This window comes from Ciconia boyciana, chromosome 1, assembly GCF_034638445.1.
Source record: "Ciconia boyciana chromosome 1, ASM3463844v1, whole genome shotgun sequence".
In the NCBI taxonomy this organism is placed as follows: domain Eukaryota; kingdom Metazoa; phylum Chordata; class Aves; order Ciconiiformes; family Ciconiidae; genus Ciconia; species Ciconia boyciana.
In genome coordinates, this window is record NC_132934.1 from 11,945,027 (window position 1) to 11,962,547 (window position 17,521).

General features: G+C 38.4%; 1 protein-coding gene and 1 long non-coding RNA gene across 3 annotated transcripts in view; one reads left to right on the forward strand and one right to left on the reverse strand.

Moving 5' to 3' along the window:
* The window catches only part of LOC140650348 (uncharacterized), a 34,017-nt gene extending 17,361 nt beyond the window's left edge, over nucleotides 1-16,656 (reverse strand). Inside the window, exons 1-3 of the long non-coding RNA XR_012041936.1 lie at nucleotides 16,142-16,656; nucleotides 1,906-2,184; nucleotides 609-844 (exon numbers count right to left, since the gene is read on the reverse strand). This is a non-coding gene — a long non-coding RNA (uncharacterized lncRNA). The remainder of the gene's footprint in view (nucleotides 1-608; nucleotides 845-1,905; nucleotides 2,185-16,141) is intronic.
* The window catches only part of HGF (hepatocyte growth factor), a 62,248-nt gene continuing 60,865 nt past the window's right edge, over nucleotides 16,139-17,521 (forward strand). For both annotated transcript variants that reach the window (XM_072858501.1, XM_072858508.1), the window contains exon 1: nucleotides 16,139-16,396. In XM_072858501.1, coding sequence (XP_072714602.1) covers nucleotides 16,321-16,396 — 76 coding nt within the window. In that variant the 5' untranslated portion in view covers nucleotides 16,139-16,320. The remainder of the gene's footprint in view (nucleotides 16,397-17,521) is intronic.

Sequence of the window (17,521 nt, forward strand, 5' to 3'; positions counted from 1 at the left end):
AAGAAGATGGGAATTACTTTCCTCAAAACAAGACAAGTCCTGAAGTTCAAAGTTAGGCTTTCTGGATTTCTTCAAGAACTACAATTCCACCTTGAGTACCCAAATTTAGGGACTTTGATGGAGGAGATAAATGATGTAGTGCCACAAGTTAAGTGACCATAAAGAACACATATATTAAATAATCCCTTAATCATTAGTGAGCGGTTCCAATCAAGAAGAAAATGCTGAGAGAAACAAAAATGTAATTAAGAAAGTAGTAATACGAAAAGACATGGAACAATATCCTCTCACAACAGACAAAAATTACAAGCACTTACAGTGTCAGATTTCCTTTTAAATTTAAGCCTCCATAAAATATTAATGTATGTAAGGTTAAAAATTAGTCTTCAGATTTAAATCGGGTTGAAGAGTGAAAGATAAAGTAATATATTCAAGCACCTAATTCATTAAGTTAGACCTGTAAGCAAAACTAAATAGGCATCTAACTTGACTTTTAAATATTCTTGACAAATATGTACATTAAAATTAAATATAATTAATTTTATCCTCTTAGCTTGTCTGTCTTATAAAAAGTACCAGAAAGAAAATGAACTGAAATTATTACTGACCTAACCATGTAGGTATCCATGTAGCAGCCATTTTCTCAGACTTTGCCTTGCTCAAACTAGAACTGGTAAGCCTTCTCCTCCACTGCCTTCCAACAGACCATCTGGTCTCATTCTTCTTCATTTTTTCTCTCTCTTTTAGTTTTTATGGCCTTATTCCAGAGACAAATTAGCAGTAAATATCTTATTTCTTTTTCACCCGATCTTTGACTTCCCCACTTCAGATACTCCTAGCACACCTGTGGAAATAAAATAAAGTATGTGCCATTATTGAATTTTATAATGAAAGAGATGAATTCTGTAGTGATCTTAAGTTGATGAGAAAAACTGCACATCAAACTAATATTATCACAAGACAAAATATGCGAAAGACATACAAATCAGACCAGTTGCTGTTTTCAGATGATGTTGCCTCATATGCTACAGTGAAGTGACCAGATTTATACCCTCCTGAGAACCTGTTTCTGTGTGAATCCAATCTCTGCAAAGGATATCTCTCTATATATGTTTATATAAGTTACATAAGTAAGGCATAGCATAAATCTGTGTTGTTGAGGAGACTCAAGAGCAGAGTCCTGAGACAGGACATGCAGCCCATTGGCTTGGAGTCATGGTTTCAGATATGGCTGGAAGGTGTCTTGGTGTAGAACTCAAAGCCTCCTGCCTCAGGAAGCCCCACAAATTAACATGCTGCTGGACATGTCTGGACAGGCTCTCCATGAGGCAGCTTTGTGGATGGTAGAAAATATGACATGCCTTTCCTGTGGAAAGGAAGCACTCTTTACGAAATTTGCAAACATCGCTATAGACTCAGAAAGCAATTTAGGGTTTCAAATGAAAGAAAAAGCTGCAGGCAGTGAAACAGCATGGATCTCACCTCACATATATAATCTAGGTTGTTAAAGGCAAGATTTTTAATAGCCCTTACAACTGTTTATAATAAAATTAATTGGCAGGTTTTACCCTAGATACGTTGAGGCAGAAACAGGTTAAGACTGAGTGGCAGTGATAACATCATAAAACAAAAAGAAATCTTTCTGGAATGGTCCTCTGTGCAAGCCCTGGATTATCACACATTCCTGGAAATGTCTGTGGTAATTTGCTATGACTACGAGGAATTGTGTTCCCATTTACTGCATGTTTCAGCAATGGTGACCACTCAGATCCTATATTTTGTGTATTTGTTATCTCCTGCCTTATAGGTTACTCTCAATGAAAGAAACAGCATGTCATAAGAGAGTATGCATTATCAGTGGTGACAATAGCAAATAACAACTGAAAGGTGCTATGATGTATTTACCTTTGACTGCAAGATCCTCTGTTTGGATTTAACAAATTAGCTTCTCAGAAATTTGCTCATCTGAACAGCAGCTGTTTGCCATATGGATCAAAACTGCATTTGGCAAATGGAATCACTTCCTCATGCCCATCTGATTTTCATGTACAGTCATATATCTGAATGTTTAAGGGAGGAGTTTGCTGGTCTGCTGAGGGTGGTTCATCTGCGAAGTGTTTATTTTGAATCCCAGTTTTCTTTTGCTTTTTTTTTCTTTTTCCCAGAAGGTTCTTCTGCAGAAAACTGAAACCAAACCAAACCAAAAAGCCCTTAAAACCAAAACTTAATAAAGTAATCTGAAGAAAACAAAAGGCAGCGGAGAAGTGAGGGAGAAATATTTTTTAATCTTAACAAAATAAGCCAAATAAAATATTCTGGGTGAAATTCTGGCTCCAAGGAAGTAAGAAACACTGTATTTCTTGTATCTTCTAAATATTTGATTACTATCAATAAAATCAATAATTTAATTAAAGAATAAATTACAACAGTGACTGCCAGTTATAATATTAATGCAAAAAACCATTAATAGTAGTAATACTGTTGACAGTAAAAATGTTGACAAGGAAGTTCCCAATTTACCTAATTATAGTTTAAGTCTATTAAACAGGATTATGCAAATATAAAGAAGAAATACCCTTTCCCTGTATGGGTTATAATCCTATGAGAACATATTTTCTTTTTTTAGTTATAGACTTCTAGCACTGCTCATGCAAAGATGTCACAGCAGATTTCATGCTTTTAATGAATGAACAGAGCCTCACAACACCTTCTGGATATTATGGGTAAGAATTGTTGCAACCAGTAACTAAAGCAAGTGAAGTTAAGAAATTTATTCATGGACATAATGCATACCCAGATTTACATATTATGTTCACATGATCCCATATGGATTCCTACACTAACAACACAAATCACAGAACATCAGAGAGATAACAAATACATAAAAATTAGGTAATGTATAATTGTGGATTCATTTATAACTTTGGTGTACTGTCCCCATGACCAGAACACTGCTTTCATTGATCTCTTGAGCTCTTGACTTACCTAATCAGAACCATAGCTACACAGGAAATTACTTTTTATTATCGTAAGAATTTATTTTTTTTTACTTTTCTAGGTTTTTCCTGTCTTTGATGAAATGTCAAAATCTGATATTTTGGGGAACTAATATTAAAAATGTATTGAATTGCAGCAATTAAAATGGTTCATTCTTTTTAAATTCTATTCTATTTTATAGTTCTTTCTGTTACACATTAGTTCTCATTTTAATTTAAAATATCTAGAAACTTCTTCAAACTAGAAGATGTCATTTTAAATTCTGATATCTGTCAAAAAGTTCAGATTGTTTTGTAATTTCAGAGCTCCTTAAAAATAGAATAAAGAGACGTGTAGAATGTACCCTTTCTTTAGTTTTGGCTTTGATTGCATTCTGATTTTAAAATATCTGACCTGCAAATTCCCAGTCAGTTTTAATTAATGTTCAGGATTCTGTAAGCAGTTTGATGTAACTTCTATATACACTACGTATATTAGCAATAGATATAACTTATTTATTGATCATGTTCTGGAATTTTAATGCATTCAAAATAATATCCTCAATTAATCATATAAATGTTTCAAATCTCCTAATAGATTTTATAATTCTCTTTTTGGAGCTCCATTCACCTCTGTTGTCATCAGTTGTGATAAACTCAACAAAGAATGTAAAAGGCAAGGACTGCAGGTTTTTTTTAAAACTAGGAAACTAGTCCCATAAAAGAAATCGATAACCCAGAGCTGGACATCTGAGCTACTTAGACAAAATTAAAAAGTTTCATCATATTCCAAACTGCAAATATTCCCTTAGCTACCTTTGATCACATTGGTATATTCACATAACAGAGTAGGACAATTCAGAGGTACTGCCTTTGACTCCTGAAGAAATATATGCATGCTAGCATGGTGCTATGCCTGACAGCCTTAACTTAATCTCAGAAAGTGTAATTAGCTCAAATCCAACACAGGAATGCTGTGCCTCTCCTATTTCTAGTTCTAGAAACAGATAGATGCACTCTTGGAGATACCTTTGCATATGTCAATAAAGATATATTGAACCTGGATGCTAAACCAAGAAGTGAACTAGAAAAGCTTAAGTGTGGGGATTAATCCATGTTTTTCTCCAGAGTTAAATTCTTGATTCATGGTTTCTTTTCAGTGTCAGGGAATTAGAACCCTTAGGTGAAACAATAGACATTTAAAACAAATATTGAAATACTGCAGCTAGGGTCCCTCTTTTCTTTTGCTGTGGTGTGCATAGAAGAACATTCAGGAAATGTGAGTTAACAGTTCGTTGTCCCCCAAAATTGTCCCCCCACAATTTAAGACTTACAAAATCTTCATTTCAGCTTCCTGAGTCGCAGGCTGGTCTCAAGCCTGAGTGCTGTACTGAGCATTGTGTTATAAGTCTTTCAAACCAAAATCTGAACTCCGCTGTAAATTTCCTACAAATTCCTCAAGATTCTGTATTACATGACAGACATACGAACGTGGCAGTTTCATGTGAGTCCACTGGTTTCAGGACGGTTTTGTAATTCATTAGAACACTTCTGGTGCACTAGAACAACATAATTTCTGCCCTTTACCTACTTTTTGCCTCATTTGATGTATTTCCTTAATTCTTAGCATTTTTTTCCTATTCTCCTCATCTGTTAATTTCATTATCTTCTTGCAATCAAAATCAGTGAACAAATTTTAGCTAAAAGGAGCTGTGCTGAAGACACTCAGAAAGGTAGGCATCTGACCAAGAGGAAGTAAATACTTTGCGGATACTTTGAGTGCAACCTGAAAGTGGACCTGAAAGTTTATTGTATCCAGTTAGATTAATTGTCCCCAGCTCATTGCTGTGGGATGTGGCAGGTAGCTGAAGGCAGCACAGGGACAAACAGGTGTATTCTCAGGAGGAGGCATGTGCACCCAGGAAGCTGGCCTTCCTTTGGTAAGGCTGGAAGACTACAAGACAGAAATAGGTAGGAAATACGGGGTATAACATGGCAGAAATACAGCATGACTCAAGCAGAAATATATGTTTTCCTATCTCTTTATGGTAGAGTCATAGGTGTCAATGATTTGCCTCCCTTCTTGTAATATTTTTACAGACCTCTTGAACTCTGGAATCTATCTGAAAGTTTTCTTATGTTCCTTATTTTCACTTTTGGTTCCCTGGTGTATACATAAAAATGCCTTTTAAAATGGATTTGTGGGTAGGCAACCTTCCATTCCAAACACAGATGGTACATCTGCATTTATTATTTAGACATGCTAAGCGGAACAATTTTTTACAACTTATTGTAACTATACTTTGTTCTCTCTGACTTATTAAATTTGGATATGATACAGTGGCTCTTCTATTTAAGATAGAACATTTGTGCTCTATTACCTAGTTTAAAAAAATGAATAAACAAACTGCTTTATCCCTTTGCTGCAGTTTCTATTCTACAGCCTTCTTGTCTGCAGAGATTTTACCTACAAAGAAGGTTGTGTCATTGCCTCGTTGTTCATCAAGTATGTGATCAGTTTGGGCTTCAACACTGTGATGCACTGCTGAAAAATGCTCTTCCTTCCTGTGGCAGTTATGGCATGTTTGACTGAACACTCATTTCACCATGGTTGCTACTTGACTGGAATTTTTGCAGGCCAGATGACCTATGATTCTCAGTTTGAATGTGTATTTTTCTGTCCTGACATTCTCTTCTTTGAATTACATCACAAAAGCTAGCTGTTCATTCAGGCTTGACTTTACAAGGCTGAGATTTGTATTTAATCAGTTTTGTTGTGTTTTGGCTTAGGATAAAATTAAGTGGGTTTTCCACTTCACTCTATGAGTTTTTGATCAATAGTTTGTAAATTATTTTGGAGTCAAAGTCCTTTGAAGTACCTTCTCCATTTTAATAAAAATAGTCCCATATGCCTAGACCCAAAAAAGTTCTTTTGAATACAGGTCTAAAAACATGATTAATCCCATAGATATAAGTAGGAGATAACCAAGGATTTAAATTTGTAAGCATGTTTTATTACCTCTTTAAAGGTGTCACACAGAACAACAATTAGTTTATATTATTGATAATGAAGAATGAAGTTTAGGGCAAACATAAACTTCACGTGTCATACCTTTTCTAAAACATCATGGAATGTCCATTTGTGAGAATTAGGACGTCAAGTAGACTTTTACATGCTTTTCTGAAGCTAAGCTTCTATGTAAAAGAGAGAATGGCTATAAGAAAAATTTAGAAAACTTTGGAGTTACAATCATTTTACAACAGTTTCTGCTTTTTGGCCTGCAGAGTGCTACAAAGCTTATACAATATCACAGACTGGGAGGCATATTCCTGATGCGTCCCTCTGTAATACCTACTCCCAACTGTAACGCCTTCAGGTGTGATCTTTGTGATCAGTGTAAAGGCTGGTCTCTGCTGTCAACCTCCATCTTTTAACTCCCCTGTAACAGGAGAGCCTTGCAAATAAAGATTTAATAGGCTGCTGTTTATTATGCCAGTAGTTTTTCTGTACTAGATGGATACACTGATGTAAGTGATGGAACATTTCAAGCTGTTAGTATTCCTTTACCTCCTTAAAAATTTTATTTGGAAATCTATTGCACTTTGAAGAAGTATTTTCTCTTGTTCTATTGTAATTTTGTATTTCAGCAGTCAATCTCATGTCTGCAGTCAGGAAAGAAGACAATTAACAGGATGGTAGTTAGCATATCTCAGTATGCCACCTAAAATGCCTACTAGCTGGAGTTGTAGTTGCTAAATTTTGCTCCCAGATTCATGATACTTTGTAAAATTTTCTTCTAGTGTTTGTTTCATAGGCCAAAAATTAATTCATAAATCTTAGCCCATTTCACTGTATTTTTAAATTGACAATAGACAGGAAGACTCCTGTAATTGTGTGAGGTTTTAAGAGAGAGAAACAGAAAAAGAAGGAAGGAAAGAAAAGCAGAAAGACAGAGAGAAAGTTAGAGAGGCTGATGGAGGGAGAGAGAGAGAAAAGGAGAAATAGAGAAAGAAATAAAAATAGAAAGAGAGAAAAATAAAAAGAGGAAGAGGAAGGGAGAAAAAAAGGAAAAAAGAGAAAAAGAGAAAGAATGAGAATGAGAAAGAAGGAAATTCCATATACACTGTCATCTACTGGTAATGAGGCATGTAAGTGGTTTACCAGAGTAATTAGTGCTCAAAGTTTTTTTTTAAATGTGATATACAGCATTCAAAATTTTGGTTAATTATGCCTCCTGTTAAAAACTGGAAGGTTATTTCCAGATACAGAGTCAGCTTTCTACACAAGTCCTTTCAATGGGACTGTATCAGACATCCTTGTCATAAAAAAAACAGATTAATTGTAGATAGAGTGCTTTCTATTTTAATCTTGGGAAACAAATACCAGATTTTTTTTTTTTCTGGAGAAACTATTAGAAAAGTAGTTTAAATGTTGTTAATCTCAAGCTGAGTGACATAGCCCTCTATTTCCTGTGGGTGCTCAATGCACATTCTCAGTGGTTTATTTGAAGTGCTTCCATAACTGAAGGACATGTGCATAAAATAATCTCAGGCAAAAATAAAGACAGTTTGTTGCCATTGCTCTTTAATATGTGAATTGAAACCACATTGTTTTATCTGCTGGGAATAAATGAAGAAATACATTGGAATGCTAAAAAAGAGCTAATCAGATATGTGGCATGTAAATTTACATATTTTCAGAATTGATGGCTTTATTTTCTTATTAAAAAATATTTATTCAAGTCTTTAGATGAAAATCAAGTAACGGACAGAGGGGTTCTTGGGTTTTGTTTTGTTTTTGGGTTTTTTTTTTTAAGGAAAAGTAACAAAATTGTAACACTGAACATTTATTGTTCCATAGTATATGAAAAAGCTATTATTTTTCAGGGTTTTGTATGTGAAACATTTTGTACCAGAAGTAAAAAGGAACTCACAAAATTGTATATTTAAAAATTTCTTGCTCAGCTGATTTATCTCATATTTTTTTTAGCTGTTTACATCGGGACCTTGGTAGGCCGCATAAAGAGAGAAAAAAGTTATAAATCACCATGAAGATAATTAATTTCATGGCACCAAAAAATTGGATGACCATCAAATGTTGGCAGGTTGGAAAATGTTCTAAGGAAGTATTACTGCAAACTTGTTCTATTTTTATACTTTTCCCTAGACAACCTCCATTGATTACTGTCAGATAAAATTTCTTGTCTATGTGGACTTGTCCTTCAACCCAATCTGCAGATTCTTAAATTAAAAACCAGTGTTACTGATCTGGGGATTTAAATATACAATGAGTATTAATCTGTATATCGCTATTTTAAGAAAGACTTTAAAAAAACTTGCAATAATAATACAAAGTCAGAAATAATGTGTTTCAGTTTAGGATAGACCACAACTGCTGTTCAGCAGAAAAAAAAAAACTTTTCCATAAAGTTTTTTCTATGCCACTATTGTAAATGCATTTGTCGCTTTATGTCTGCTCATATCAATCTGATTGTATTAAGAAGATAATTTTATTTAATAATCTGATAAAAAATATTGAAATAGGCCATCATACCAGCTTGCTTAGCAGTAGTGTTCCAAATTTAAAAATTTATTCTTAATTGATAAGTTTCATTTTGTATGTGAACAATGGGATAAAAATTTTAGGAAAGTTGAGCAAAACTGATGCACAAGCAGACAGCTTTACAATTGTAACTTCAGACCATAAACATCTAAATTCTGCTTCAGTCTTATTTTTGCTGCAGAACTTTGTAGCAAAATCCTCAGCAGAAGAATATGCTAAGGTAAGAATATACTCTGTCATTGTTTAATGTGAAGTGAAGCCTAACCGTCCATGCTCAGATTTCACCTATAAGAAAAAAGCTTGGCAACAATTAATCTCTATGAAAAGTGGGGATTGGGTACTTTGTAGAAATAGACACCATAGTGTAGAGGTATGTAATACTAAAAAGAGCATAGAGAAAAAGTGTATGTGTTTTATTGGCATAGCAAACATGGAGCAATCACACTGTTATCAGTGCTATTTCAGTACCAGCATCGCAATACCTGTGGTAAGATCTTTAAGGGACAGAACTGTACTGAAAAAGGTTTCTCTTTAGTATATGAAGAAATAGAAATAGCAGAGGAATTTAACAGTTTGCCCTAGTCTTCCTTTGAGAGTTCCTGTCCTGATTCTGCAGCCACATGTCCCCTTTCCCTACTTGACTATTTTCCAGTAGCTGCATTACAAAGCTCATATCCCAAACAAGGAGACTTTGATTCAAATAAAGTACCCAAAGCTTGTTCTTGAAAAGAAGTCCAGCTGAGATTTCTCCTCTGATAACATCTTTTCTGATGTCTTGGCAAGCTTTCTGCCTCTGGGGTTACAAACCTTAAACCAGGAAAGATCAGTGCTTTATGGCCATGAATTTTGAGTTCTTTTTTGTTGTTTGTGTTTTCTCTGAGCTGCTATTAATACATCCCATGTCTGAGAGATTGCCAGGAAACCAATGAATCCTCACTTAGGTTTCTTTCTAAAATCTTCAACAGCACCCTAGGTAGAAACTCTCCTCTTTGATATGAAATCCTAGAGAATTTACTCTTGACAAGCAAGTTCTGGAAGTCTTCATTCTCTGGAATTCAAAGGGCTAATACTTTTGCCTCTGGATTTTCTAATTGCTGAAGTTATTCCATAATGTATAATTCACAGCCAAAGACCAGCTTAATTTTATTCTTTGTTACTCTAAACATATTGAAAATACATTTTAAAATGTCTACCAGTCTGAGAGATATTAATGGTATTTTTATAGCGATACCTCATTTTTTAAACCTCTACATGAATTTTTTTTGTAGCTGGTCTTTCAGCATCACTTTTGGTAGGGACTTAGCATATCTCTCAATTATGTTTCTTTTACAGAAATATCATATTGGAAGATAAGGACCCTTTGCGGTCTGCCAACCCTTTTACCTCCTCCAGAGGTAAAATGTGTACTACAGAGAACCTATTTTAAGCTTTTACCAACTTAAAAGCACACATTTAAGTTGAACAAAATAATACGTGGGCTTGCATTAACATCTGTGCATTGTTTTGGCCAAAATTTTTGTGGAAATCCTTTTTATTTGTTTATTTGTTTGTTTGGGGGTTTTTTTGTTCACTTTTTTTTTTTAATTTATAAGTAAAAATTATGTCTTGATTTGAAATCCTTCAAAAGTTTTTTTAATTGTTAAAATAGAAGTGATTACTGAAAATAAAAAATGCTCTAGGAAATCCAAACATTGTTCTCCAGTTTGAGATTTAACCCATAAAAAGATCTTAGAAAAACTACCCTCAGTTTTATGGTTTAGCCAGTTAAATGAAACAATATTCAGCCAGGTATGTTCAGTGGTTTTACTTAAGTACACTCTTGGTTTTCACTGACTTAAAAATGCAGAGAGAAGGGTGAATTATCTGTAGATACAAAAGTTTCAGAGTAAGCATCACTGTATTGTTAAAATCACCTATATACACACCAGAGCTCAGGCACTAAAATCATTAAAGTGCTTTAAAAAGCAGGTGATTTTAAAATCAATCTGATTTGGAGATTTCCTTAGTGGTTGAATATTTTGGGCTGATATTTTCAAGCTTTTCAACAATAAAAAAGATGAAATGCACTTAAAAATATATATACAAATGTAGATTTCCTTGATCATTATTAGGCTTTGTAGTTTACCTAAATATGCAAAGGAATGAAGGCTTTCTGAATAAAAAAATAATAACAGCTGGAAAAAGGGAGATCTGAAGTCTGGGCGATAACCACAGATGAATTTGGCCAAACCTTTAATTTTCAGACTACTTTGTCCTAGAGAACGTATCTTCTAATAAGCATGAAAAACCAATTCTTTATTTGCTAAAAATGAAACACTTATGGAGAAGCACAAATGGATGCATATTTGAATGGTTAAATAGTATAGAAAGTAAGTATCCTCAGAGAAGTAACTCAGTAACTATGGCATGTAAATTAAGGGCTTCTGGGGCTGTTGCTTCATATCAAATGTATTCAGCTTCTGTTTGTTTTTCCAATAGCCAGTACCACAACTTGATTTTAGTGGACTAAGGTCAAAGAGAGGTTCATTTTTTCTTACATTCTTGCACCAAAAAAATCTATTGTAGAGGTTTTGCAGATCAAATTAGGCCCTAAGTAACACAGGCAAAATACATTAGAATCTATTTAACAGTACTACCAATGATGTTTGTCCTTTCTAGACTTTCTTGGTGCTGCAGACACTAATAGAAGAGGAAACAAACAAATTTAAACAAAAAGTTTAACAGCCTCAGTCAATATACCTAAACTCTGAGTACGTACAAGGAACAATTCTTCTGAGTAGAGTGAGGGATTTTTTGTGTTCCTAAAAGCATGTAGCCACAATGCAGAACATTCCCCAAAACTTCAAATGGATATTACTGGGAATTTTTATGAAAATAACCATTTTGCATGCACATTTGTTTGCAAAATTTATCTCCTTGTAGATAAAGCATTTAGGTGTGGAAAAATTTTGATCAGATAAAATCTGATCAGCTATTTCCTACTAATAGCAATGTGCTGTATATAGATCCTTGCATTTTTCTTTCATTCTTTTTTCACAAAATATTGGAAATGGTAATTTCCAAACTGATCTTGAAGGCTATATTATCATCAGCTGCCATTGGGCACAGTGCTGTAAATGGCTTAAATGGTTTTCATACTAGTACTTAAAAATTGTTTTGTTATTCATCTTAACTATTCTTAGTTAGCATATAACATATATGTAAAAAGCAGTTACAATATGTGTTACACAGGAAAACCATAAAGGATTTATGTTATTAACTGACTGCAGGGATGAATGCTGGATTACCTGACTAGGGTTTAGGACCCAGACTAGAGCACCTGGGAGTCTGCATGTGGGGAGAGTGGTGAATTATGTATGTTTGAAAATTATGAATAGATGTGAATTATAATGGGTGGAACCAAGCACAGAGTCACTTTGGAGCTCATGTTCCTTTTTAACCTCAGCAACTTCAAAACCATACTTTTCATTCCCCAGGAGTATGCATCTGTCTATAAAATGATAATCTAGACAATTTTCATATTTTGTATATGCCCTGCATTATTTTGCACGTTTGTGCCATGAAAGTGCTCAGTCAAGGTGTGAAGCCGCTTGCACAAGTCTGTTTTGGGGTAGAAGAAAGTGTAACTGTATAGTTTTGAGCCAAATCATACCATACCTTGTGCCTACAAAGCCAGGTAATGGTCCCTGACTAATTTTTATTTGTAAGCTCTGACATGGGCTGAAGGAATAAGAAACTTTTTAAAGGTAGACAGTTTAGGTTGTTAAACACACATGGTATTTTACCTGTGAATGCCATGTTTGCAGCGGTGACTGCCTCAGGACTGTAGGTTAGTGCCTCCATTGTAAATGGAGGTGTGGCTCTTGTCTTCATCCTTGGGTTCGCTGGTGGCTAATCAACAAGAAGCCTCACCTGAGGTACCACACTCTCCCGCTGCACTGCATGGTGTCAACTAAACACTTGACTGGTGTGATGAGTTTGCCCTCTGTGACTAGCAGTTCAGATCTGCAGCATTTAGTATGATGACATGCAAAATCCTTTTGTCTGAATCTAAAATGATGGACTCAGGGGAGTTTCTGAGCTTCTGCTTTCAACTAGACATTAATCCCTGTGCTTGGATCTTATTATCCCCTTCTTCTCCCTCTTCCTTTCAGCCTTCCCACCCTATTGCCTTTTTCTTTCTGCACGAAGAAGGCTTGGGGATTAGGCTGGAAGGTGCCACGTGTCCAGCTGGGGCTCTGGCTGAGGTACCTCAGCAAGTATTGACACCTGGCATGTGCTGTAGCTCTGCTTAATCTCTGCCTTTCCCAGCAGTGTTGCATCTCACAGTCCCTATCGCAGCCTTTTCCCTTCCTAGTTTCAAGCTCTGTTTATTAAAAAAGACAATAAAAATGTATCCTGCTTGAAATGTGAAGCACAATTGCTTGGTTTAAACTTCTCAGGCAGCCTGAGACTTTTTTTCAATCAACTCAGTGTTGAACAATAATTACTACATGCACTTGCTTATTTTATTGGGCTTATTATCCAATAGGACCTTAACAAAGTGATACCTATACCAGATAAATCAAGAAGTAAAAAGATTTGTTTTGAACGCAAGAGTTGTTTTATATGACAGAAGCTGGTTCATTTAGAAAAACTGTCTTTAAAGCTAATTGTGACTTGGTATTACTCTGTGTGTGTGTGAAGATTCCTGCCAAAACTGTGAATATCTAACATTTCTGAATAGCAAGTTACATCTGAAAAACAGATCCAACTGTGGTTATGGTCAGAAAAGGGAATTTAAAAATAGCAGTTTCTATGTATTTGGTCATGTCTGCTTACTTTTCCAACCAAAATAAAGTTTTTCAAACTTTTTTATTCATGTAGGCAGTCCAGAGCAAATACATCTTTGGTAAAGTGTGCAGTAATTCTTTTCTTTTTAGATATCTTCTACAGAAATGTTATACTACTTTCCAAATACAGAGCTACACTGATTTGAAAATCAAGTTATCAAGGCAAGTTTGCAAAGCTGCCAAAAAAAAAAGAAGGGAAAAAAAAATGAAAACCAAAAATCCACACTCTCAGCTAGGCCCCAAGAACAGAAAAAGAGAAACAGACCTATAGGTCAGAAAACATGCTCTCAAAAGGTCAGAAAACATAACAGAATATTCTTGCATAAAACCTACAACTTCTGGTTATCATATTTAGATCTTTAGTTTCTCTATGTGCAGACTGAAACTTAACATGGAATTCTTTTTGAAAACTTAAGCATGAAATGCAATTTTTGCAGGCTTCCTTCATATTGAAATTCTTTTTAAGGTAAAATTTGATGGAACTGAACTAAAAAATTATGCTTCAGTTGTAAAATACATGGGGCAAGAAGACACAGAAAAAGGCTCATACTACATTTCGCACTATATGATGCAGGACCAAAGAGCCTTTTCATTTCCCAGATCCAGATGCAAACCTTTGTCTTGACTGCCTACAAATAGAACATCTGAATATAGCATCTATAGGATCTTTGCCTTTCTAATCTCCCTCTGTCCCTGGCCCTCCATTCCATGTGCCCTAGTTTCCACTGAGGGGAGATATATAGGGCTTATGTAAAAGGCAGAGGTGTCCTCCAGCATGTCCCCAAAATTGGACAAATGGAGAACCAGGACTATGGAGTTGCACCTGCCCAGCATAATATATGCAGCTAAAGAAGCTTATGCCCACAACTTGAGCTCTCAACCAGAACTGCAGATACATCATGAATAATACACAGGACTATGTATTAATAATGGGAATCCATATAGCAGAATATTTTCTCCATTAGGGAGCACCCTAGTCCTCAAGAGACACAGCAGAATTATTCCTAAAATTCAGGAGAAAAAAATCTGACTACATTCCAAATGTTCCCCTTAGGGAAGTCAGTGGCAAAAAAGCTACTTGACTTTAATGGCGCATGATTTTTTACTTCACACAAAAAAAGGTCACTCATCACATGCATGGACAGCAAGTCAAATACATCTGGTTAACAGAATGTGGCTATTTTGGGCTCAGCATGGTGCTATGATTATTTTTGTTGCTTATTGTTTATATTTATGTCTATCTTTAAGCACAGGGACAAAACCAGAAAACAATAACTGAGATATGCGTGTTCTATCAGTTGCAGTGGACAAGGATTTCGCATAAGGTCATTGCCCAGTGGAATACATTTTCTCTGTTTTCAGGTTGTGCATCTCTAAGGAACTCCTGTAAATTAACTTTTATTCTTGGGAGAAAAAACAAAGACAGCAAAAAAATCCCCTAGAAATAATTTTCATTCTGCAGATTTCAGAAAGTTTTTTTTTTCTCACATAAATGTGTTTTTCCTGTAATGCCAAATGTTCAAAATATTTTCTTCACAGACTCTCTCTCAACTCCTTTCTGTCCCCTTTATTTCACTTACCAAGGCAGTAATTCCCAAATGGAAATTTTGTTTTGCCACTGGGCATAAACTGGGTGAAAAAAAAAATGTTTTGGGAATATAGGAAAAAATTGAATAAAAGTTAACAATGAACATTTGTGGCTTGGGAAACAACCCTTTTTTAAGAAAAGCTGTTTCACTCAAAGCTGTTTATCAGCAGTATGGATAGTAAGTCTGGGCAAAGGAGTCTGGGCTGGAGAAGGAGACCCGTTTTCTGACACACATGGCATGGGGCCACATGCAGGTCTCTGGTTTATTTGTGGAAAATGGAGGGAAACGGTTTCCTGTGTTGTCACACACTCGTGCTATAGAAGGTAGGTGGGTGCATGGGAGAAAGGAACAGTTTAAATTAAGGCAGAACTTTTCCTGAAGTGTTTATTTTTGAATAGTCGCGTGTCACGAAGGCCGGTCTCATGACTTTAAACAAAAACGAATGCTGTTGCTTCCATGAGGTTAAAATGAAGTGCAGTAGAAGAATCACAACCACTCTGCCTGTGACAGAAGGAAGGTCAGGCCTCGCTGTGGGCTGAGGCTTGTCTCCATGGAGCGGCGGCAGCCAGCTGATACTTGACTTTTAGATCCCCCAGAGATGCCACAATTTTGGGGAAGTGGCATTTGTCAGATGGCCAAAGAGGACGATGGAAAGGCCAGGCTGGTGGCCAGGGGCAGCCATGGGCAGCTCGGAGGAAAGGTGTTTCCTTACTAGGAAATTTGCCTTGCTTTGTCCCTGGCCTTGGGGTGTGGGAGTCCTGCTGAAACCTCTATGGATGAGGGTGCTGCCTGAGGATGTGGCCGAGGGGCAGGTGGAGAAAGGGGGAGATTGTGAAGGCAAATGTCAGCGGGGAGGGAGAGGTTTGTTCTGGCTGCAGGTGAGAGGGCAAAGGGGGCTGTGGGGCAGGAGGGGCTGGGGGGAGGCTCCGGGGGGCTGCGCAGCAGCAGGGACCTGCCCCGGGGCAAGAGCTGGGGGCCCCGGCCCGGCCCAGCTGCTCCTCCTGAGCCCCTAAGGGAGGGAGGGAGGGAGGCAGGGGGGAAGGAGGGAGGGAAGGATGGAGGGAGGGATGAGGCGGTGGGAGCCCTCTCCCTGGGCTGGCTGCGGGGCGGGAGGGGAGGCAGCTCCTGGGGAGGGGAGGAGGAGAGGAGGCAGAGAGGGGATGTTGTTAAACAGTTTCTTACCGTAAGAGGGAGTTGGGACCCAGATCTTTCCAGTTAATCACACAACAAACTTAGATCATCGCAATAAAAAGCAGCTCGGCTCACTCTGCCTCCTGTAGTGACCGGCGGTGCACAGGGTCCTTCCGAGGAGCCATCTCCTCTTCTCCTCCCCGCCAGCCGCCGGGGGGGCCGCCAGCACCATGTGGGCCACCCAACTCCTGCCAGCCTTGCTGCTCCATCAGCTGCTGCTGCTTCCCATCACCATCCCCGTGGCAGGTTAGTTTTTCTATCACTTCGCTAGTGACCCCCCTCCACCTCACAGCCGCATCATTTTCCCTCTCCGCTCCGCCGTGGCGAGGCTGGGTGCTCGGGGCGGTGCACCGGGCGCACCCCCGCAGGCGGGGCAGGCGGGGAGACCCCGCCACCTCCAGCACCCGTCAGCCTCTACCTGCCCGCCGGGACGGGCACCTGGCCCCGCGGCCGGCGGCCGGGCGGGGGCTTAGGTGCGCCGGTGCCCGCCCCGCGCCCCCGCGCCCGCGGAGGGCTGCGGTGCGGAGCGGCGCGGAGCGGAGCGGAGCGGGGCGGGCGGCAGCGCGGCTGGGCGGGGCGGGACAAGCCAAGCCGCGCCGTGCCTGCGGCAGGGTGTCCGCGGCCAGCGCTTTGCGGGGAGACACGGCACGTTTTGGTGGTTGGCGGAGAGGTCGCTGCTTCCCGCCACCTCCTGCCCGGGCGAAGGGACGCTCGGGGCTCGCTCCGGACGGGGAGCCCCGGAGGCACTGAGAGCGGGAGACGGAAATCTCATCGTCGCCCATAGGTGCTCCCGGCCGTTATCAGGACATGAGGAAACATGTGTCCTTAATTTCCAAGTGGTAGCATAAACGTTAAAGGACAGAAGTTGACAAGGAAGACCCAAAACACAGGACAGTACGTTGCTGAAAGGGAATGTCCTTGCTGAAGTTCAGCAGCATGAACATGCTATTATCCAGACTGAAATACTTGTAATTTCATTAGATGTTCCCCATGAAATCCGGGAGGCGGGGGGCGGAGGGGAAGGAACAAACAATAAGTAATCAAGTGCTGGAAGCTCTTTAGCTGAATTTCTTTCCTGAAGTGTCCCCCTTGGACTGGATAGCTGAAGAGCTACCTCTGTGTTTCCATTGGCCCTCTGGGGAGACCTTTAAGGAAAAAAAAAATTTGCGAAGGCTTCTACAAACCTTTCCTTCCTTCCTTCCGCCAACATTGTTAGGGTCAGACCTTTGCACAGACAGAAACAAAAGACAGCCACAATTCAGGGAAAGGATCTGCCAGGAGCGGGCAGAGCAAGGGCAGGCACACGCAGCGTCTGGGTCCTGGGGCAAGGGCTGAGGGCATCAGGCGACGTGTATGGCAAGTGATGTTGAT